Genomic DNA, 23,682 nt, shown 5'->3' on the forward strand with positions numbered 1-23,682 from the left:
TCACACGCCGCATCTGCTCCCAGGATGAGGCGTTCCACACCAGGGCATCTGAAATGTCCTCATTCTTCAGGGAATGGGGGTTCCCCTCCTCCACCATAGATGAGGCTCGCACCAGGGTCTCTTCCATACCCCGCAACACTGCTCTCTCTCCCCATCCCCCCACTCGCAACAAGGGCATAGTCCCCCTAGTCCTCACCTTTCACCCCACCAGCCGTCACATACAACAAGTAATCCTCCGTCAGTTTCGCCACCTCCAACGTGACCACACCACTCGCCACATCTTCCCATCTCCCCCATGTCTGCCTTCCGCAAAGATAGTTGTAAGTTTACCTCTATGTTTCTTTTTTTTACAGCCTCCTTTGCTAATTTATCCACCTTTTCATTCCCTAGAGACACTGCTCCACTGCTTTCCAGGGCTGTTTATGCATCGTGACCTTTGACCTGGGCATGCGCAGTCGGAATACATAACTTGGTTTGATTTTCCAAAATGCAACACATTGCAGTTATCTTAATTTAATTTGCTATTCCTCAACTCACTTACAACCCAGCTGATCAAAATCTCATTGTAATCTTGACAAACTTCTCCAATGTCTATGATGCCACCTATTTTGGTGCTATTATTAGAAAATGTACTAACTAACCATGCCGTGTATATTATCCAAATCCTTGTCCTATGAACTGAATACATTTCTCCCGCTTTGAGACACATTCAAGTCTCTGACTAATCTGATGACTGTCCCCTCCACTGCTTTACGTTAGATCTTTGTTCTCTCACTGGGTCTACCTTACTGGACTAGATCGATAGACTTCCCACTGGGATAACTGGATCTTTTGCATTGGTCTGAGAACACTGGATCCCCTTGCTCTGGACCACTGGATTCCTCTGGATTGGGCCCATTGGGACCAACCGTTGCTGACCCTGCTCGTGCACGGTGCCCGAGCGGTGCGCGCGCGCGTGGCCGTGACGCTGCCCTGGCCGTGCGTGCGCGTGGCCGTGACGCTGCCCTGGCGGTGCTTGCGCGCGACCGCGACGCTGCCCTGGCGGTGCGCGCGCGCGACCGTGACGCTGTCCTGGCGGTGCGTGCACGCGACCGTGACGCTGCCCTGGCGGTGCGTGCGCGCGTGGCCGTGACGCTGCCCTGGCGGTGCGTGCGCGCGACCGTGACGCTGCCCTGGCGGTGCGCGCGCGCGACCGTGACGCTGCCCTGGCGGCGCGCGCGCGCGACCGTGACGCTGCCCTGGCGGTGCGCGCGCGCGACCGTGACGCTGCCCTGGCGGTGCGTGCGCGCGACCGTGACGCTGCCCTGGCGGTGCGTGCGCGCGACCGTGACGCTGCCCTGGCGGTGCGTGCGCGCGACCGTGACGCTGCCCTACCGGTGCTCGTGGCCGTGACGCTGCCCTAGCGGTGCGCGCGGCCGCAGCCGGAGAGTGCGAGGCGCGCGGCCGCGGCTCCCCGGCGATGGGTTCACCGTCCACTCGCTGGGCCGCTGCCACCGGGAGCCCGGGCCGAGCAGTGCCGCCGCCGCCAGACGGCGAGAGCCGCGACCAGCCGGTGAACTATTTCTGGGGCATTCCCTTCTGCCCCTCTGGGCTGGATCCCGACCAGTACACCCGCGTCCTGCTGTGCCAGCTACAGGCGTATGAACGCTGCCTGAAGCGGGCGCAGAGCCGCTCCCTGGTCAAGGCCGACTTCGGGCCGCCGTTGCTGCCCGGGCCCGGCTCGGCCCCGTCTCGCCACGGAGCGCAGCTGGACAAGGCCGACTGGGGGAAAGACGACTTGGCCGCGGGGGACAAGGAAGTGATGAAAACTCGCCCGGACGCCGGTGGTGGTCGGACACAGGTGCACTGGAATAAAGCGAGAGACGCGGTGTGGGCGGCCTCGGCTTGTGGTTGTTTATAAGGTCAAAAGTGACAGGAGCAGAATCAGGCTATTCGGCTCATCAAGTCTACTCCACCATTCAATCATGGCTGATCTATCTCTCCCTCCTAACCCCATTTTCCTGCCTTCTCCCCATAATCCCTGACACCTGTACAAATGAAGAATCTATCTATCTCTGCCTTAAAAATATCCACTGACTTAGCCTCCATAGTCTTCTGTGGCAAAGAATTCCACAGGTTCACCACCCTCTGATCAAATAAATTCCTTCTCATCCCTTCCTAAAAGAAAGTCCTTTTATTCTGAGGTTATGACCTCCGGTCCTACTCTCCCACTGGTGGAAACATCCTCTCCACATCCACTCCATCCAGGCCTTTCACTTGGAGGAGAGAAAGGAAATCAGATCATAAGGAAGGAGAATGGGGAAGAAAAGGGGGTACTGATGACAGGAGGCACTGGTGCACAGGTGCTGAGGAAGGAAGGTGAGGGAAGGAGGGTTAACAGCACTGGGCCTGTACTTGCTGGAGTTTAGAAGGATGAGGGGGACCCTATTGAATCTTACCGAATATTAAAAGGCGTGGATAAGTGGAAACATCCTTTCCACTAGTGAGAGAGTCCAGGAGCGGAGACCATAGCCTCAAAATAAAAGGATGTTCCTTCAGGAAGGAGATGTGGAGGAATTTATTTAGTCTGAGGGCGGTGAATCAGTGCAATCCGTTGTTACAGAAGGTGTTGCAACTAAGCAAAGGGGACTACAGAGGCATAAGGGAGTAGCTGGCCAAAGTTGACTGGAAAGGGGCCCTAGCAGGGAGGATGGTGGAACAACATAGAAACATAGAAAATAGGTGCAGGAGGAGGCCATTCAGCCCTTCGAGCCAGCACCACCATTTATTGTGATCATGGCTGATCGTCCCCAATCAATAACCCGAGCCTGCCTTCTTCCCATATCCCTTGATTCCACTAGCCCCTAGAGCTCTTTCTAACTCCCTCTTAAATCCATCCAGTGATTTGGCCCCGGAAGGGAAGAATTGACAAGGGAGTTACGGAGGGAGCGGTCTTTGCGGAAGGCAGACATGGGGGAGATGGGAAGATGTGGCGAGTGGTGTGGTCACGTTGGAGGTAGCGAAACTGACGGAGGATTACTTGTTCTATGTGACGACTGGTGGGGTGAAAGGTGAGGACTAGGGGGACTGTGCCCTTGTTGCGAGTGGGGGGGATGGGGAGAGAGAGCAGTGTTGCGGGGTATGGAAGAGACCCTGGTGCGAGCCTCATCTATGGTGGAGGAGGGGAACCCCCATTCCCTGAAGAATGAGGACATTTCAGATGCCCTGGTGTGGAACGCCTCATCCTGGGAGCAGATGCGGCGTAGACTGAGGAATTGGGAGTAGGGGATGGAGCCCTTACAGGAAGCAGGGTGGGAAGAAGTGTAGTCCAGATAGCCATGGGAGCCAGTAGGTTTATAGTGGATGTCGGTCAGAAGTCTATCACCTGCAATGGAGATAGTGAGGTCAAGGAATGGTAGGGAAGTGTCAGAAATGGTCCTGGTGTATTTGAGTGCCGGATGTAAGTTAGTGGTGAAGTGGATGAAGTCAGTCAGTTGTGTGTGGGTGCAGGAGGTGGCACCAAAACAGTCGTCGATGTAGCGGAGGTAGAGGTCGGGGATGGGCCCTGGTACGTATTGAACAAGGATTGTTCGACGTACCCGACAAAGAGGCAGGCGTAGCTGGGGCCCATGCGTGTGCCCATAGCTACGCCTTGTATTTGGAGGAAATGGGAGGAGTTATTGAGGGTATATAGGCGGAGGAGAGTGTCAGTGGCCGGGTATAGGTTGCTTCTCTGGTCGAACCCCCCCCATCAGTCTGAAGAAGCGCTCCATAGATGCTGGTGCACCCGCTGAGTTTCCCCAGCAATTTTGTGTACCTTCGATATTCCAGCATCTGCAGTTCCTTTTTGAACAGTCTGAAGAAGGGTTTTGGCCCGAAACGTTGCCTATTTCCTTCGCTCCATAGATGCTGCTGCACCCGCTGAGTTTCTCCAGCATTTTTGTGTACCTTCGATTTTCCAGCATCTGCAGTTCCTACTTAAAATGTATGGTTGGGATCACTATCTCCAAACTTTTCTTTCACCGTAATACCAGTCACCTGGCCAGGCTCGTTTCCCAAAACAAGGTCAAGCATGGTCTCTCCTTTAGTTGGACTATCCATATACTCTTTTAAGGAAACCTGCTTGGATATACTTAACACATTTTGCTTCATCTAATTGATGGAGATGAGGTCAGTTGTGGGAGCACAAGGTATTAGAGAGAGTCCCCTTGTCGGTCATTCTGTCAGAAGGTTTACCACTATGCACATCTTTCTTCATTGCTCTTCTTCTTTTGTTTTCAGTCATTAAATGTTTCTGCTGAAGAAATCCTGAAGGATGGTGGAGAAGAGAACAGGTACAAGGAGAAAACTACTTGTTGATTGTGGGGATTGGCTCCAGGAATCATTATTGCCTGATATAATTGCTACTGCTAATATTCCATGTGAACCTATTCAGAGCACTGTGATTGCAAGGACTGTGGCCTATCGATGCACATTCTGGTGTGCTTTTTACAGAATACCAGTTGTAACTGATGGGACTGTGAAGGAAAGTGTTGATTATCCGCATGCCACAATTAGATGGGTTGCCTGGTGTGTGGAGCAGAGAGATGATACTGAGTTAGTTGCAATTCTTGGTGGGTTAGGATGATGTGACCTAAATCTGCAGAGGAAGAAGAGTGTTGTGTGGAGTGTATGTGTAAAGATGCTGCTGTGTAGTATGAATGCAGGGAGTCGTTAGATTTCCATGGTGGGTGGTTGGAGTGTTGGGTGTGCATGTGCAAGCTGAGTAATTGGTGGTCATAGATGTATGTGCTCCATAGGAAAGAGTTTGTGCAAGTGTGTGCGTGTGTATGCTTGCTGAGGAAATGGTGCTGGGAGGGAAGTGGACAGAGTTAGGAAAGGAGATTTCCCAGAATGAAGATTTAATCATGGGGTATTAACTACAGGAACGGTTGGACAGAAAAAAACACAAAGTGCTGGAGTAACTTAGTGGATCAAGCAGCATTTTTGGTGAAGATGGATAGGTAACGTTTCGGGTCAGTACACTTCTTCGGACTGATCGTCGGGGGAAGAAGAAAGCTGGAAGAGACGAGAAGCAAGACAAAACCTGGAGAGTGATGGGGTAGAGTTGGAGTGGGGTTGGTCACTACTAAAATTGGAGAATTCAATGTTCATACCATTGGGTTATAGGCTACCCAAGCGGTATACGAACTGCTGTTCCTCCAGTTTGCATGTGGCCTCGCTCTACATTGGAGGAGGCAGGGAAACGATAGGTCAGTATGGGAATGGGAGGGGTAGTGGCTAGCGACCAGGAGATCCAGTAGGCCTTAGGCAGACTGAGGACAAGTGTTTAGCGAAACTCTCCCTTCTCTTCTCGCCCGCCTCCCTCCACTTCCCTCCCCCCTGTGGCCCCTCCCCCCCTGGATTCGCTATCATTTCTACCCACCCCTCCCACATGCATTCCTTTCCTCTGGCTTCACAATTCACACTTTTCTATCTTTATCTCACCTTTTGTCTGTTCAACACTGGCCTTTGTTCAACCATCTGCCCATCCAAAAAAAACCCTTGCATGTATCCACCTGTCAATTGCCCCTTCTCTCTTTCAACTTTCTTTCTCCCTACTACCGCAACAGTCTGAAGAAGAGTCACGACCCGAAACGTCACCAAGCGGCCATATATGTATAGAGCTGAAGGAGATAGGTAAGGCCCTTAATTAGTATTTCTCCTCTGTGGTTACTATGGAGAAAAATGTGAAGATTGGTGAACTGCCAAGTGTCTTCAGGACAGTCAGTATTACAATCAAGGAGGTGCTGAATGTTTCAGGGGATATGATGGTGGATAAATCTCCCAGGCCAGATCAGATATATCTGAGGACACTGGGAGACTAGAGAAGAAATGACAGGCGCCCTGGCTGAGGCATGCAAATCATTGTTAGATACATGAACCTTTTGAACCTTTTTGTGAGGTGGATGGCTAATAATGTGCCTTAATTTAAAAAGAGTTGATGGAAAAGCCTGGGAACTATAGACCAGTGAGCCTAACACGTGATAGGCAAGTTACTGGAGAGGGTTCTTAGGGATACGCTATATATGCATTTGGATAGACAAGGGGTGATTAGGATCGTGTCTCAGAATCTTTTTGAGGAAGTAACTAAAAAGGTTGATGAGAGCAAAGCCGTAGGCGATATCTAAATGGAATTCTGCAAGGCATTTGATAAGGTTCTGCATCTTAGATTAGATCGCATGGGATCCAGGGAGAGCTAGCGGACTGGTAGCGAATTGGCTTCATGGAAGGAAGCAGGAGGTGATGGTGGAAGGTTGTTTTTCAGACAGGAGTCCTGTAAATAATGGTGTGCCTCAGGGCCCTTTGCTTATTGTGGTTTATATCAACGATTTAGATGAGACTCTACAAATTACCTAGTTTGCAGATTACATGAATGTAGATGGCATTATAGATGGCAAAGATGATTATCAAAAATGGTTATTAAAATTTGCAGAAGGATCTTGATCGGTTTGGTAGCTTGGCTGCGGGATCATTAATGGAGTTTAATACAGTTAAGTGTGACTGTTGAATTTGGGAAGTCAAACCAGGGCAGGACCTAACCTGTGAGTGGTAGAGCTCTGGGGAGTGTTGTGGGGCAGAGGGATTTAGGAATGCAGGTGCATAGTTCCTTGAAAGTGGTGTCACAGGTAGATAGGGTGGTCAAGAAGGTTTTTGACATTATTGCATTCATCAGTTAGAGTATTGAGTTTAGAAGTTGTGATGTTTAAGAGGAACTGCAGATGCTGGAAAATTGAAGGTAGACAAAAATGCTGGAGAAACTCAGCAGGTGAGGCAGCATCTGTGGAGCGAAGGAAATGGGCAACGTTTCGGGTCGAGACCTTTCTTCAGACTGATGTGGGGGTGGGGGGCGGGAAGAAGAAAGGAAGAGGCGGAGACAGTGGGCTGAGGGAGAGCTGAGAAGGGGAGGAGAAAGCAGGGACTACCTAAGATTAGAGAAGTCAATGTTCATACCGCTGGGGTGCAAACTGCCCAAGCGAAATATGAAGTGCTGCTCCTCCAATTTACGGTGGTCCTCACTGGCCATGGAGGAGGCCCAGGACAGAAAGGTCGGATTCGGAATGGGAGGGGGAGTTGAAGTGCTGTGCCACTGGGAGATCAGGTAGGTTATTGTGAACCTAGCAGAGGTGTTGGGCGAAGCGATCGCCAAGCCTACGCTTGATCTCACCGATGTAGAGCGGCTGACATCTAGAGCAGCGCATGCAATAGATGAGGTTGGAGGAGGTGCAGGTGAACCTCTGCCGCACCTGGAAAGACTGCTTGGGTCCTTCAATGGAGACACGTGTAGCATTTCCTGCGGTTGCAAGGGAAAGTGCCAGGAGAGGGGGTGGTTTGGGTGGAAAGGGACAAATTGACCAGGGAGTTACGGTGGGAGCGGTCTCTGTGGAAAGCAGACAGGGGAGGAGATGGGAAGATGTGGCCAATGGTGGGATCCCGTTGGAGGTGGCGAAAATGTCGGAGGATTAATTGTTGTATGCGACGGCTGGTAGGGTGGAAGGTGAGGACAAGGGGGACTGCCTTTGTTACGAGTGGGGGGATGGGGAGTGAGAGCAGAATTACGGGGTATTGAAGAGACCCTGGTGAGAGCCTCATCTATAGTCGAAGAGGGGAACCCCCGTTCCCTGAAGAATGAGGACATCTCTGATGCCCTGGTGTGGAACACCTCATCCTGGGAGCAGATGCGGCGTAGACGGAGGAATTGGGAGTAGGGGATGGAGTCAATACAGGAAGCAGGGTGGGAAGAAGTGTAGTCCAGATAGCCCTGGGAGTCAGTGGGTTTGTCATTGAAAGCTACTGGATAATGGAAGGCCTAGATAGAGTGGATGTGGAAAGGATGTTTCCAGTAACGGGAGAGTCTAAGACCAGAGTGCACGGCCTCAGAATAAAAGGACATACCTTCAAAATGGAGATCAGGAGGAATTTCTTTAGCCAGAAGGTGGTGAATCTGTAGAATTGATTGCCACGGATGCCTGTGGAGGCTAAGATATTGGGTATTTTTATGGCAGAGATTGATAGGTTCTTGATCAGGAAGGGTGTCACAGGTTGCAGGAGAAGCCAGGAGAATGGGGTTATGAGGGGAAAATATGGCCTATTTCTGCTCCTAGGATTTATGGTCTTATGAACACTGGAAAGCTAAAGAATAAATTTCAGATGCCCTGGCTGAGATATATAAATCATTAGACTCCCATAACTATCTTGACTACAAACCTACTGACTCCCATAGCTATCTTGACTGCACTTCTTCCCTGCTTCCCATAAAGACTCTATCCCCTACTCCCAATTCCTCCATCTATGCAGCATCTGTGCCCAGGATGAGGTGTTCCATACCAGGAACTCATTCGTTTGGGAACAGAGGTTCCCCTCTTCCATTGTAGATGAGGCTCTCACTAGGGTCTCCTCGATATCCCGCAGCTCCACTCTTACTCCCCCTCCCCCCATTTATAACAAGGACAGAGTCCCCCTAGAACTCGCCTTCCACCTCATCATCCGTCGCATACAGCATATAATCCTCCAACATTTTCACCACCTCCAATGGGATCCCACTACTGGACACATCTTCCCATCTCCTCCCCTTTCTGCTTTCCGCAGAGACCTTTCCCTCCGAAACTCCCTGGTCCCTTCCCACCCAAACCACCCCCTCCCCGGTACTTTCCCCTGCAACCGCAGGAGATGCAACACCTGTCCCTTTACCTCCACCCGACTCCATCCAAGAACCCAAACAGGGTATGTTTCGCTGAACACCTCCGCTCAGTCTGTCGTAACCTTCCCGATCTCCCGGTGGCTCTGCACTTCAACTCCCCCTCCCATTCCCAATCTGACCTTTCTGTCCTGGGCCTCCTCCATTGTCAGAGTGAGGCCCGGCGCAAAATTGGAGGAACATCACCTTGTGTAGTTTACATCCCAGCGGTATGACCATTGACTTTTCTAACTTCAGTTAGCCCTTGATTTCTCGCTCCATCCCCTTCCCAGTTCTCCCACCAGTCTTACTGCCTCCGCCTACATTCTATCTTTGTCCCGTCCTCTCCCCTGACATCAATCTGAAGAATGGTCTCGACCCGAAATGTCGCCAATTCCTTATCTCCAGAGATGCTGCCTCACCTGCTGACTTACTCCAGCATTTTGGGTCTACCTTCGATTTAAACCAGCATCTGCAGTTCTTTCTTACACATATAAATCATAAAATACAGGTGAGGAGTCAGGAATTCAGTTCAGTTTAGTTTATTGTCACATGTACCGAGGTACAGTGAAAAGCTTTTGTTGCATGCTAACCAGTCAGCAGAAAGACAAAACATGATTACAATCGAGCCCTTTACAGTGTACAGATACATGATAAGGGAATACTGTTTAGTGCAAGGTAAAGCCAGCAGATTCCGATCAAGGATAGTCCGAGGGCCACCAATGAGGTAGATAGTAGTTCAGCACTGCTCTCTGGTTGTGGTAGGATGATTCAATAGACAATAGGTGCAGGAGTAGGCCATTCGGCCCTTCGAGCCAGCACCACCATTCAATGTGATCATGGCTGATCATCTCTTTCAGTACCCCATTCCTGCCTTCTCCCCATATCCCCTGACTCCGCTCTCTTTAAGAACCCTATCTAGCTCTCTCTTGAAAGCATCCAGAGAACCGGCCTCCACCGCCCTCTGAGGCAGAGAATTTCACAGACTCACAACTCTCTGTGAGAAATAGTGTTTCATCGTCTCCGTTCTAAATGGCTTACCCCTTATTCTTAAACTATGGCCCCTGGTTCTGGACTCCCCCAACATCGGGAACATGTTTCCTGCCTCTAGTGTGTCCAAACCCTTAACAATCTTATATGTTTCAATAAGATCCCTTCTCATCCTTTTAAACTCCAGAGTGTACAAGCCCAGCCGCTCCATTCTCTCAGCGTATGACAGTCCCGCTATCACAGGAATTAACCTTGTAAACCTACGCTGCACTCCCTCAATAGCAAGAATGTCCTTCCTCAAATTAGGGGACCAAAACTGCACACAGTACTCCAGGTGTGGTCTCACTAGGGCCCTGTACAACTGCAGAAGGACCTATTTGCTCCTATACTCGACTCCTCTTGTTATAAAGGCCATTTGCTTTCTTCACTGCCTGCTGTACCTGCATGCTTACTTTCATAGACTGATGAACAAGGACCCCCGGATCCCGTTGTACTTCCCCTTTTCCCAACTTGACGCAATTCAATTACCTGATTGCCTGGGAAGAAACTGTCCCTGAATCCGGAGGTGTGCATTTTCACACTTCTATACCTAGGAAGTGTGAGGAATCAATAGAAGGGAGGTTGGTTTGTGTGATGGCCTGGGCTGTGCCCACATTTCGCTGCAATTTCATGTGGTATTGCCTGTTCCCAAACCAAGCAGTGATGTGTCCTGATAAAATGGATGGCTAATGTTGTGCCTTTATTTAAAAGGACAATAGACAATAGGTGCAGGAGTAGGCCATTCAGCCCTTCGAGCCAGCACCGCCATTCAATGTGATCATGGCTGATCATTCCCAATCAGTACCCCGTTCCTGCCTTCCCCCTAGATCCCCTGACTCCGCTATTTTTAAGAGCCCTATCTAGCTCTCTCTTGAAAGCATCCAGAGAACCTGCCTCCACCGCCCTCTGAGGCAGAGAATTCCACAGACTCACCACTCTCTGTGAGAAAAAGTGTTTCCTCGTCTCCGTTCTAAATGGCTTACTCCTTATTCTTAAACTGTGGCCCCTGGTTCTGGACTCCCCCAACATCGGGAACATGTTTCCTGCCTCTAGCGTGTCCAAGCCCTTAACAATCTTATATGTTTCAATGTTGCAAGAAAATACCTGGGAACTATAGACCAGTGAGCCTAGCATCTGTTGTAGACAAGTTACAGGAGAGTATTCTGACGTATAAGATATATAGGCATTTGGATAAATGGGTGGATTAGGAATAGTCAGGACACTTTTTTGTACATGGGAAATCGGGTTCTCATGATTGAGTTTTTTTTTAAGTAACCAAAAAGGTTGATGGCAGCAAAGCCGTAGAAGTTGTCTATATGGATCTCTGTAAGACATTTGATAAGATTCCACATGGTAGGCTGCTCTGAAAGGTTAGATCTAACGGATTGCAGGGGAAACTACCTGACTGGATAGACTGCAAGACAGAGGACATAGGTTTAAGGTGAGGGGTAACATTTACAAACTTTATGGATAGCTTTTTCACACAGAAGGTGGTGGGTATACGGAACAAACTGCCAGAAGAGGTATTTGATGCAAGGACTATAACAACATTTAAAAGACACTTGGACAGGTTCATGGATAGGAAAGGTTTAGAGGGATATGGGCCAAATGCGGGCTATTGGGACTAGTGTAGATGGGCCATCTTGGTCGGCAAGGGTAAGTTGGGCCAAAGAGCCTGTTTCCACGCTTATGGAAATGTATGACTATGTATTTTCCATAATTTGCGAATGCTTCCTTCCATTTGCTACAGTGAACAAGGAGAGTGTGATGACACCAGACGGTTTGGTTCCTCTGCCAACCATGATCATCACCTGGAAGATGATGTGCTGTTTATTGATACAGGTGAGCAAAGCTTGGTTAGTGGGATCTGTCCTGATATTTATGTAGGCTGGTTAGTTGTTTTAACACTACCTCCTATGTGACAAGGCTGCTCTCAGTTACCTGGGTGGAAACCAAAGATCCTATAGCGGAGCAAGATAGTCCACGCGACGAAAACGCCGTAGTAGGGTCATGGGTAATCTTCAGCACCATTTCCGTAACCGGCTTCCGTTTCCGCACGAAAGATCCTATAGCAGAGCAAAGATACTAGAAGCCGGTTATGGAAACATCCTCGTAAAAATCTTCTCCTCAAGAGCATTTTCTTTCTGCCTCTCTGCCTCACAATAAAAAGCAAAAAGATGCCTATGTTCCTTCCACAGCGTGTGGGGAGTCTGGCCCGGATCAGCACGGCTGGGACACCAGGGTAAAGTTGCGGGGAGGTTTGCAATTGTCCCTTGTCTGGGCCTTGAGTCCGAAATAAAGTTTATCATTATATATATAAAAATCTGGAGAAATATGATTATATACATCTATATCACATTCATATATGTGTGTATATGTGTATCTAATCAGACTGAGGGCAGCTGAAATTCTGCCTTTGCAGTACTGCGCATGCGCAGCACTAGTTTCTTGGCGGATTTTTCAAACATGGATTGCCATCATCTTAAGAGTATCTTATGAAACAAAGAGAGAAGAATGGAGTTCGTGTACAAATGATGTGGCAAGTACATTTCTTGGTGCTATATGTTTTTAAATACCGTATTTCCTGGCAATGAAGACGCTATTTTTTACCCAAAAATAAGGCACAAAAATTTACGTGTCTTGGAAGCCGAAGTTGGTTGTTAGCCAAGAAAGATAGACTTGGCTATCCTTCAGTACAGCAACATCAAGAATGATGTTGTACTGAGGGATAGCCAAGTCTATCCCTCATTGCTGGCAGCTGATGGGAAGCGGCTGTAAAAGGACAGCGCCGCTGAGGAGGGGAGAGTTCCTTTCACAGCGTGTGGGCAGTCTGGCCCGGGGTAAAGTTACGCGGAGGGCAGGAGTGTTGAGAAGGAGGGGGTCGGGGATCATGCCAGCAACTCACTTGCCGCGACGCTCCTGACGCGGAGCAACCGCATTGTGCCCGGGGGGGAGAAGTAGCTCAGGTGGCTGCGAGCGGCCGCTGGGACCGGACAGTGGAACCGGCCACCACCTCAGCTCCTTCTGCCGGCCCCCGCTCACCTCTGGCAGTGCTCTCCGTCTGAAAACCTCTCTCCTGCCGCTTGCTGGCCTCACTCATGTCAGCCACTTCTCGCAAATCCTTAAATTCTGACAGCGCGATCAAGGGACCAATTGAGGTTACTCGGCTGTCGGAATGTAAGGATTTGCGGGAAGCGGCTGACGAGCGAAGCCGGCGAGGGGCAGGTGAGAGATGTTCAGACAGAGAAGCCAGAGGTGAGCGGGCCGGCAGAAGGCGCTGAGGTGGCATCCAGTTCAGCTGTCCAGTCCCGAGGTCGCTCGCAGCCACCCGAGCTGCTTACCTCCCACGGCCACAATGCGGGGGCTCCACGCCCGGACCGCGGGGGCAGTGGTGAGTGAGTGAGTTACTGGCATGATCCCCGATCCCCTCCTTCTCAATGCTCCTGCCTTCCCCACAACTTTACCCCTGGCCAGACTCACCACCACAGGGTGAAAGGAACTCCCCCTAATTGGTTCCTTGAACAAGTATTGTCATTCAATATCACAACTGATTCAACTTGTCCCGGTGTGCTCCTGTTTTTCCCACCATCTCTCCACTGCCGTCACCCTCCACCCCCCACCCATTCAGTAATTCAGAATGAAGGAGATTTGGAAGCCTTGGGCAAATTGCTTTCTTTATTTTTATTTTTTTGAGCGTGAGAAATTCTATGTCCCACCAGCATTCTTTCAAAATTTAGCAACTCAAAATGGGGGTGCGTTTTCATTGCCGGGAAATACGGTACTTTATTAAGAGATTTGGCTTTTGAAGATTTTATAAAAGTTGACTGACAGCTTAGGGAGGGAACAATCTGCGCATGCACGGTTTAAGAATTTTTAAAAGCCAACTGACTGCCTACCCTGAGTAATTACTCACGGCACGTGCCTGAATTCACCATACAGGTTGAGTGTTGGCTTCATAACGAGAGGTTTCGAGTGTAGGAGCAGCGATGTTCAGCTACAATTGGACGGGGCTTGGTGAGACTGCAGAGTGTTGCTTGCAGCTTTGGTCTCTAACCTTTCACTCAAGGAGTGTATGGAACAAGCTGCTAGAGGAGGTAGTTGAGGCAGGGACTATCCCAATATTTAAGAAACAGTTAGACAGGTACATGGATAGGACATGTTTGGAGGGATGTGGACCAAACACGGGCAGGTGGGACTAGTGTAGTGGGGACATGTTGGCCGGAGTGGGCAAGTTGTGCCGAAGGGCCTGTTTCCTTGCTGTCTTACTCTATAACAATTTACTCGGTCATAACGGACAATCGGCAATAACAAACACCGTCCCCTTGCCCCATGGACCCTTATAACGGGGGGTTAATGTACATCCATTGTGTTTGGGTCACAAAATGCCCATTGCACTCAGAACATATGTTGCTTGTAACATAGTACAGCAAAGGAACAGGCGCTTTGCTCCATGATATTCGTGCTGAATATGACACCTACTTTAACTATTCCCTTCTGTCCTGAACGTCACTATCGTAGCTGCATCTGCCACCACCCGAAGAGGTCAAAGAGATCCTGAAGGTCCTGACGTGCATGAAGGTAAATAAATCTTCCGAGCCGGATCAGATATATTCGCGGACATTGTGGGAAACTAAAGAGGAAATTGTGGAAGGTGGACACAAAATGCTGGAGTAACTCAGCGGGTCAAGCAGCATCTCTGGAGGGAAGGAATGGGTGATGTTTCGAGTCGCGACCCTTCTTCAGACTGATGTGAGGGGAGGGGGCTGGTCAGAGATAGAATGTAGGCAGAGGCAGTGAGACTGGTGGGAGAACTGGGAAGCGGGAGGGGATGGAGAGAGAAAGCAAAGGCTATCTGACGTTAGAGAAGTCAACGTTCATACCGCTGGGATGTAAACTACCCAGGCGAAATATGGAGGCTAACTTCAGGTAGCCCTTGCTTTCCCTCTCTCTCCATCCCCTCCCCCTTCCCAGTTCTCCCACCAGGTCTACTGTCTCCACCTACATTCGATCTCCCTCCCGCCCCCTCCCCTCACATCAGTCTGAAAAAGGGTCTTGACCCGAAACGTCACCCATTCTTTCTCTCCAGAGATGCTGGACCCGCTGAGTTACTCCAGCATTTTGTGTCTACGTTTGATTTTACCAGCATCTGCAGTTCTTTCTTGCTAGGAAATTGTCTGTCTTGAGATTTATGAGTCGACATTAGGTACAGGAGAGGTGCCGGAGGATTGAAGGGTGGCGAATGTTGTGTCTCCTTTCAAGAAGGTCTGTAGGGAAAAGACTGGGAACCATAAGCCAGTGACCTCAACATCTTTAGTTGGAAAGATTCTAGAACAAGTATCCTGAAGGATAGGAAAGATGTGCATTTGGATGGACAAAGGCTGATTAGAGGTAGTCAACATGTTTTTTGTACGTGGGACAACGCTGTAGTGCACAATGTCTCACGAATCTGATGGAGTTTTTAGAAGATGTGACCAAAAAGGTTGAATGTTGCATGTATAGACTTCAGGAAAGCATTTGACAAGGTTCCACATGGTAGGCTGCTCTGGAAGGTTCGATCGCATGGGATCTAAAGAGAGATAGCTGAAGGGATAGAAAATTGGCTTTGTGGAAGGAAGCAAAGGGTGATGGTGGAAGGTTGCTTGTCGGACTGGAGGCCTGTGACGAGTGGTGTGTCTCAGGGTTTGGTGCTGGGCCCATTACCATTTGTCATCTATATCAATGATTTAGATGAGAACATACATAGCAAGATTGGCAAGTTTGCAGATGATACAAAAGTGGGTGGTATTGCAAATAGTGCAGATGGTTGTCAAAAATTACAGCAGGATCTTGATCGATTTGCCAGGTGGGCTGAGGAACAGTTAATTTTAATTTAATACAGAGAAATGATAGGTATTGCATTTTGGAAAGTCGAACAAGGGCAGGACCTACAATGAATGATAGAGCAGAGGGATCTAGGAGTGCGGGTACATAGTTCCTTGAAGGTGGCATCACAGATAGATGCGGTGGTCAAAAAGGCTTTTGGCACATCAGTCAGAGTATTGTATAGAAGTTGGGAGGTGCAATTGCATAAGACATTGGTGAGGCCGCATTTAAAGTATTGTGTTCAGTTCAGGGAATATTGCAACGTTTAAGAAGCAATTAGACAGATACATGGATAGGACCGTTTAGAGGGATATGGGCCAAACGCAGGCAGAACTAATGCAGATGGGACATGTTGGTCGGTGTGGGCAAGTTGGGCCGAAGATCCTGTTTCCATGCTGTATGACCCTACGACTCTGACCTATGTCACCTTTGCCGGCCGTATCCAGGCATTTAATACTCTCTATGTAAAAGATCTCTTTAAACATTATTCCTCTGCCTCTAATCTTTAATTTTTTAATCTTGGAGAAAGAGGTTCTGACTGCCTATATTATCTGAGCTTCGCACAATTTATCAACTTTAATCAGGTTAGACCAACCTGCCTTTCTGGCTAATTCCAGGCAGCACTCTGGTAACCCTCTTCCGCATCCTCTCCAAAGCCTCCACATCCTTTCTGTATTGGGCCGATCAGAACTGCACCCAGTATGGAAATGCAGCTTAACCAAAATCCTATGAAGCTGCAACATCATTTCCTAACTCTTGTACAGGATGTCCCAACCAATGAAGGCAAGCGTACCTTATGCTTTCTCTACTTGTTTGCTGCTTTGAAGAAGCAGCAGTAGAGTTGCCAGGTTTCATCCTGACTGCGGGTCCTGTCTGTACAAAGTTTGTACCTTCTCCCCCTGACCGTGTGGGTTTCCTCCGAGATCTTCAGTTTCCTCCCACACTCCAAAGACGTACATGTTTGTAGGTTAATTGGCTTGGTGTAAATGTAAAATTGACCCAGGGTAGTGTTAATGTACTGGTTGGTGCGGATGGTAGGCCGAAGGGCCAGTTTCCGCGCTGCATCACTAAACTAAACTTGAATCCCCAAATACCTCTATATCAATGCTGTTGAGGATCCTGCCATTAACTGTACTTTCACATTACATTTGACCTCCCAACATCTGATACTCAACAGATTATGTATGTTTGACTGCTGCAATTTCGTTCAGACTTCGGTCTGAATGACAATAAAGGCTATCTAATCTAATCTAATCTATCTAATCTAATTAAACTGTACCTGCCATTTTTCCATCCGTGCCTGTATTTGATCTATATCTTGCTGTATCCTTTGGCAGCCTTCTTTACTGTCTGCAACACCACCTTCTGTTGTGTTGTCTGTAAATTATTAACCAACCCATCTACAGTGTAAGTCTGAAGAAGAGCCTCGACCCGAAACGTCACCCATTCCTTCTCTCCAGAGATGCTGCCTGACCCGCTTACTCCAGCATTTTGTGTCTATCTACAGTTTCATACAGTCATTTATATATATATATATATCACAAACAACTAAGAATGCAGAACTGATCTCTGCGGACCTGCACTAGTTCAGCAAGAATAACACCCTTCCACCACTACTCTGTTTTCCATGGTCAAACCAGTCAAACCAACTATTAAATCACATTGCATTCCATTCATCTTAATTTTCTGGAGCTTGTCCAATGCCTTACTAAAGTCCATGGAGGTAACATCTGCTGCCAACCCTCATCAAGCATCCTCATCACCTCCTGAAAGAACTCAATCAAATGTGTAAGACATGATCTGCTTGCACAAAGCCATGCTGACTATCCCCAAATGGCCCATTCTTTTCCAAATAAGATTAAATCCTGTCCCTAAGAATTATCTTCAATAGTTTCCCTACCACTGGTGAGATGGCCTATAATTTCCCAGATTGTTTATTATCTCCCTTCTTAAATTAATAAATGAACAACACTGGCTTTGCAGTCCTCAGGACCTCACCTGTGGCGAAAGCCACCCCTTTATCCTTGCATTGTTTCTGTTGGAACAGTATGACTCAGTGTCTTGTCTGGAGATAAATAGTGAACATTGTGATAAGTAACAAAAATGTTTGTTCTGCAGAGACGCAACAAAGCTTATCTGAAGAGATACATCCGGAGGGTGAACGTCCTCAAGGATCTGACAATGACTCAACTCCGGTGAGACGGGCAAGAGGGCTTGGGGTTGTGAATGGTAATTTGTTGTATCTTCACATAACCACTAACAAATCAAATAAAACAATTTATTTGCACAGAAAGGTGAGAATTAGGAATCTGAGCAAACACCCAACTGCTGGATGAACTCGCTGGATGAACAGTCTGAAGAAGGGTTTCGGCCCGAAACGTCGCCTATTTCCTTCGCTCCATAGATGCTGCTGCACCCGCTGAGTTTCCCCAGCAATTTTGTGTACCTGCTGGATGAACTCAACAGGTTCGACAACTTCTATGGAGGGAAATGTACAGATTGCATTATGAATCACAACTCTTCTTTAGACTGATCATTGTCCACATTCCTCCTCCTCCCCCACAGATGCTGCCTGACCTGCTGAGTTCTTCCAACGGTTTGTTTCTCGCTCCATTTCCAGCACCTGCGATCTCTTTTGTGCCTGAAGATAGACACAAAAAACAGGAGTAACTCAGCAGGTCAAACAGCATCTCTGGAGAAAAGGAGTGGTTGAGACCCAAAACATCACCAATTCCTTCTCTCCAGAGATGCTGTCTGAACCGCTGAGTTACTCCAGCTTTTTGTGTCTTTCTGCGGTTTAAACCAGCATCTGTAGTTCCTTCCCACACATTTCTTGTGCCCCTTGGGTATTCAAGTATGTGCGGAAGTCTTAAAAAAGAAACAGAAATAGAAGGACAAGATGGAAGTTGTTAGGGTGGGTAAACTATGAATATCAGTGTTGGTCTGTTCGAGGCAAACCGTCATTCTAGGATGTTCTCGATAAGTGCAGCCACACACTGGTATATGTCAATGTGAAAATATCCCATGGTTCATGAATGCATTTGGTAGGCTCAGTGCACTCTTCCCTCTCTCATCATCTCTTCTCCATGATCTCCTCTTTCCCTGCTGCACCATAGGAGCCTGAGGACCTACTGTTGATAGAAGATGAAGCTGAGGAATTTGCCACCATCTCGCCATCCAAGAAACCTGCTGTTGAGTGTCCGATTTGTGGTCAGCCGTTCCCGTTAGAGAAGATAGAGGTGCATGCGGCTGATTGTAACGGTGCCTGTGATGGAGGAAGTGAGCTGCAAGGTACCGTTTTCTCAATATTGTGGAAGTCAAGTAATGCATCGGCAGAAACAAAGAAAACAGCAACAGCTGATGACAATATACACAATAGAAACAATAAATCTGTTAATTTCAAATATGTTACATTAGCTGGGGAGTCAATGTCGGCACATAAAAAAATCATTGTCCCATGTCTATGTGGGACATGGTGTCTGGGTGCTGTTGGCCCCAATGTCATTGCTAGCGCCAAGTATAATCCAAGGAAATACAAGTAAATCACAGCTTATGCTGGAGGGGCTGGATGGTGGGATAGGATAGAGGGCAGGTAGAGAGTGGCCCAACTCGTCCATGCTGATCAAGTTGCCTAACCAAGCTAGTCCCACTTTATGGCACCTGGCACATATCTCCAAACCTTTTCTATCCATGTCCTTGTCCAAATGTCTTTTCACCAAGGAAAGGGAAGTGTAGGAGAATGAGATAAATAGGTAGAACACTAATATGCAAGGGTAGTTTGAGATTTAAAAGGTGTTGGAGCTCTTGAGGACCATTCAGGTGGATAAATCCCCAGGACACAGACTATTTAGTGAGAAAAAAGGGGAGACTGTGGGAGTCTGGCCAAGATCCTTGTCTTCACTAACCAGAGGCGAGGTCCCCGGGCAGAGAGTAATTGCTGCTGCTCCTTTATTTAAGAAGGAAAATAGAGACAATCCAGGGAATTATAGATCGGTGAGCATCATATTAGTGGTAGGGAAGCCATTGGAGAAGATACTTTGGGATAATATTACTCCCATTTGGAGGAAAATTTGTTAATTAGGAACTGTCAGTATGGCAGGTCGAGTCTTACCAACTTGATTTGAATTTTTTAAGTCACAAGTGTTTTATAGTCAAATGTCATGAAACGGAACAATGCTGTGAGGAGGTCACAAAGGTGATGGATGAGGGTAGGACGGTGGACGTTGTCAACATGGATAAAGCATTTGTTAAAATCTCCACGGTATCCAGACAATTCAGATGCACGGGATTAGCAGTCACTTGGTCGTATGGATTTGGAACAGGCTTACTGATGGAAGACAGAGGGTTGTGGTGGAAGGACAATATTTTGTATGTAAACGTAAACGGTTTGGTCAGTAAGTGTGCAGCTTACAGCAAGATTGCTGACTGAGGAAGGCTGTCAAGGTATACAGTACAATATAGATCAGATACAGAAATGGGCAGAGAACTGTCAGATGGAGTTTAATCGAAGCAAGAGCGAGATGTTGCCCTTTGTTAGGTCAAATAAAAGGGGGAAATATACAATTAATGGCATGATCCTCAACAGCATTGATGTACAGAAGAATCTGTATAGAGGGAGTCAAGTCTACAGCTCCCTGAAATTGGCAACACAAGTAGACAGCATGGTAAAGAAAGCACAGGGTATGTTTGCCTTCATATGCCGGGGCATTAACTATAATGTCAGGATGTCATGATGCAGCTTTATAGGATTTTGGTTATGCTACATTTGTAATATGGTATGCAGCTCTGTTTGACCCATGGCTGGAAGGATCTGGAGACTTTGGAAAGCGTGCAGAAGAGGATTACCGGAATGTTGCCTGGCTTAGGGGGTATTAGCTCCAGGGAGAGGTTGAACAGACTTGAATGGAAGCTCTAGGGAGACCTGATAGAAGACCTGAAAACATTAAGAGAGGCATAAAGACAGTCAGACCCTTCTTCCCAAGATGGAAAATTTAAATCCGAGAGGGAAAAGCTTTAAGTTGAGTGGGCAAAAGGAGATGTGCAAGGCATCTTTATTTACACAGCGGGCGGCACAGAGGCGCAGTGGTAGAGTTGCTGCCTTACAGCGCCAGAGACCCGAGTTCGATCCTGGCTACGGGTGCTGTCTACCGAGTCCGCACGTTCTCCCCGTGACCTGCGTGGGTTTTCTCCAAGAACTTCGGTTTCTCCCACACTATAGAGACGTACAGGTTTGTAGGTTAATTGGCTTGGTATAAAAATATATATAAAATTGTCCATAGTGTAGGATGGTGTTAATGTGCGGGATCATTGGTTGGTGCGAACGCAGTTGGCCAAAGGGCCTGTTTCCGCACTGCATTTCTAAACTAAACAAAAAAAAGAGGGCGGTAGGTGTCTGGATCACGCTGCAACAGTTGGTGATTGAGGCACATTCAATAGTGGCATTTATATATACACATACATATACATATATATGCTGGGAATGGAGGGATATGGATTATGCGCAGGTTGATAACATAGTTTTGACATCATGCTCTCACAAATATTGTGGGCCGAAGGGCCTGTTCTTGTGCTGTATGTTCTTAGTTAAATTTGGCTATCACGTCCTCTGGTAGTTCGCTCAAACTGTTGCTCCTCAGGTCCCTTTTAAATCTTTACTCTCTTATCTTAAAGCTGTGCCCTCCACTTTTAGACTCCCATGACCTGGACAAATAACCGGCTATTCAACTTACCGCATTTCCCAGCAATGAAGACACACCTGTGTCGAAGACACAACCCCAATTTAAATTGCTAAATTTTGAAAAAAGGATGGTGGGACAGGATCAAGAGGGTTTAGTTTAGTCTAGAGGTCGGCAACATCGCCTGCGTGCCCCGTGACTGGCTGCAGTTCCCAGATCCCTCGCATGCCCAGGTCTGGCTGCAGTTCCCAGGTTGCTTGCCCCAGGTCTGGCAGTGACACCCAGGTTGACTGCGTGCCCCGTGACTGGCTGCAGTTCCCAGGTCAGCTGCCTGCCCCAGGTCTGGCTGCAGTTCCCAGGTTGCTTGCCCCAGGTCTGGCAGTGACACCCAGGTCGACTGCGTGCCCCGCGAATGGCTGCAGTTCCCAGGTCGGCTGCCCCGGGACTGGCTGTAGCGCCCAGGTCGCTTGCCCTGGGACTAGTAGAGAGAGAGGGGGAGAGAGAGCCCGGGACAGAGCAGCCAGCCTTCCGCCCAGTCGCTACCCTCCAACCACCACCTCCACCTGTTGTGCCTGTGCCGAAGGACACCGTAACTGGGTGGCGGGCGGGCCGGCAGAAGGTGCTGAGGTGGCGGCCAGTTCCGCTGTCCAGTCCCGGCGGCCGCTCGCAACCACCCGAGCTACTTCCCTCCCCGGCCACAATACGGTGGTTCCGCACCCAGAGCTCTACGGAAGTGGTGAGTGAGTGAGTTACTGGCATGATCCCCGACCCCCTCCTACTCAACGCTCCTGCCCGTGCTGACCGGGGCCAGACTCCCACATGCTGTGAAAGGAACTTTCACCCCCCCCCACGGCACTGTTCTTTCACAGCCACTTTACAGCTGCTTCCCATCAGCTGCCAGCAATGAGGGATAGACTTGGCTATCCCTCAGTACAGCACCATCGTTCTGGAACTTGCTGTACTGAGGGATAGCAAAGTCTATCTTTCTTGGCCAACAACCTAACCTTCGGCCTCCAAGACACAGGTAAATTTTCCGTGTCTTATTTTTGGGTAAAAAATAGAGTCTTCATTGCCGGGAAATCCAGTATCCATGCCTCTCACGGTTTTATATCTCCAGGTTTGGTAACATTCTTGTAAATCTTTAGTTCAGCTTAGAGTTCGCACCCTTTCCAGTTTAATGACATCTTTCCTGTAGCAGGTTGACCAGAACTGTATACAGTAACTATAATGCGGATGTGCAGACGTCTTTCCAGCTGTAATATGGCGTCCTGACTCCGAGCTCCAAGCGTCCTTTGTACTTATGTCTTCTCTTTCATGGAACTATGCACCTGTATCCTGGTTCTCTCTGTTCGACAACAATTCACAGGGCCCGACTATTTATTGTCCAATGTAGAGGGGTACAGTGTGGAAACAGGCCCTTCGGTCCAACTTGCCCTTACCGGCCAAACATGGCCCAGCTCCGCGAGTCGCACCTGCCCGCGTGTGATCCATATCACTCCAAACCTGTCCTATCCATGTACCTGTCTAATGGTTTCTTAAATGTTGGGATAGTCCCAGCCTCAACTGCCTCCTCTGGAAGTTTGTTCCATACATCCACCACCATTCTGTGCGAAAAAGCTACCCCGCATTCTTTTCCCCTTTACCTTAAACCTATGTCCTCTGGTCCTCGAGACTCTGTGCATCTACCCAATCTATTCCTCACATGATCTTATACACCTCAATAAGATCACCCCTCATCCTCAAGCGCTCCAAGGAATAGAGTCCCGGCCTACTCATCCTCTGCCTATTGCTCAATCCCTCTAGTCCTGGCAACATCCTCATTAATCTCTATATTTCCAGCTTGACAACATCTTCCCTATAACATGGTGCCTTGAACTGAACACAATACTCTAAATGTTGCCTCATCAACTTCTATGCTCAATACTCTAGTGAAGGCCAATGTGCCAAAAGCCTTTTTGATCACCCGATCTACCTGCGACTCCACCTTCAGGGAACTATGCACCTGCACATAACTATCTTAACCCTACTGATTAATGTTTCCAAAAGGCACCTCCACGAACACTTCATTCACTTGCCCTTCCCAATTTCCCAAGACTAGATCAAGTTTATCAGTTTAATTCAGTTTAGAGCACGGAAACAGACCCTTGGGCCCACTGGGCCCGCGCCGACCAGCGATCCCCGCACATTAACACTATCCTACACCCACTTGGAACAATTTTTACATTTACCAAGCCAATTAACCTACAAACCTGTACGTCTTAGGAGTGTGGGAGGAAACTGAAGATCTCGGAGAAAACCCACGCAGGTCACGGGGACAACGTACAAACTCTGTACAGACAGCACCTGTAGTCGGGATCGAACCTGGGTCTCCAGCGCTGCATTCGCTGTAAGGCAGCAACTCTACCGCTGCACCGCCATGAC

General features: G+C 48.5%; 1 protein-coding gene across 1 annotated transcript in view; it reads left to right on the forward strand.

Moving 5' to 3' along the window:
* The first annotated feature begins 1,411 nt into the window (after window positions 1-1,411).
* uimc1 (ubiquitin interaction motif containing 1) overlaps window positions 1,412-23,682 on the forward strand; it is a 33,624-nt gene continuing 11,353 nt past the window's right edge. The window contains exons 1-6 of the mRNA XM_033030023.1: window positions 1,412-1,840; window positions 4,261-4,313; window positions 11,475-11,566; window positions 14,243-14,302; window positions 17,705-17,781; window positions 18,703-18,877. Of these exons, the coding sequence (XP_032885914.1) occupies window positions 1,460-1,840; window positions 4,261-4,313; window positions 11,475-11,566; window positions 14,243-14,302; window positions 17,705-17,781; window positions 18,703-18,877 (838 nt within the window). The 5' untranslated portion in view covers window positions 1,412-1,459. The remainder of the gene's footprint in view (window positions 1,841-4,260; window positions 4,314-11,474; window positions 11,567-14,242; window positions 14,303-17,704; window positions 17,782-18,702; window positions 18,878-23,682) is intronic.

This window comes from Amblyraja radiata, chromosome 11, assembly GCF_010909765.2.
Source record: "Amblyraja radiata isolate CabotCenter1 chromosome 11, sAmbRad1.1.pri, whole genome shotgun sequence".
Lineage (NCBI taxonomy): Eukaryota > Metazoa > Chordata > Chondrichthyes > Rajiformes > Rajidae > Amblyraja > Amblyraja radiata.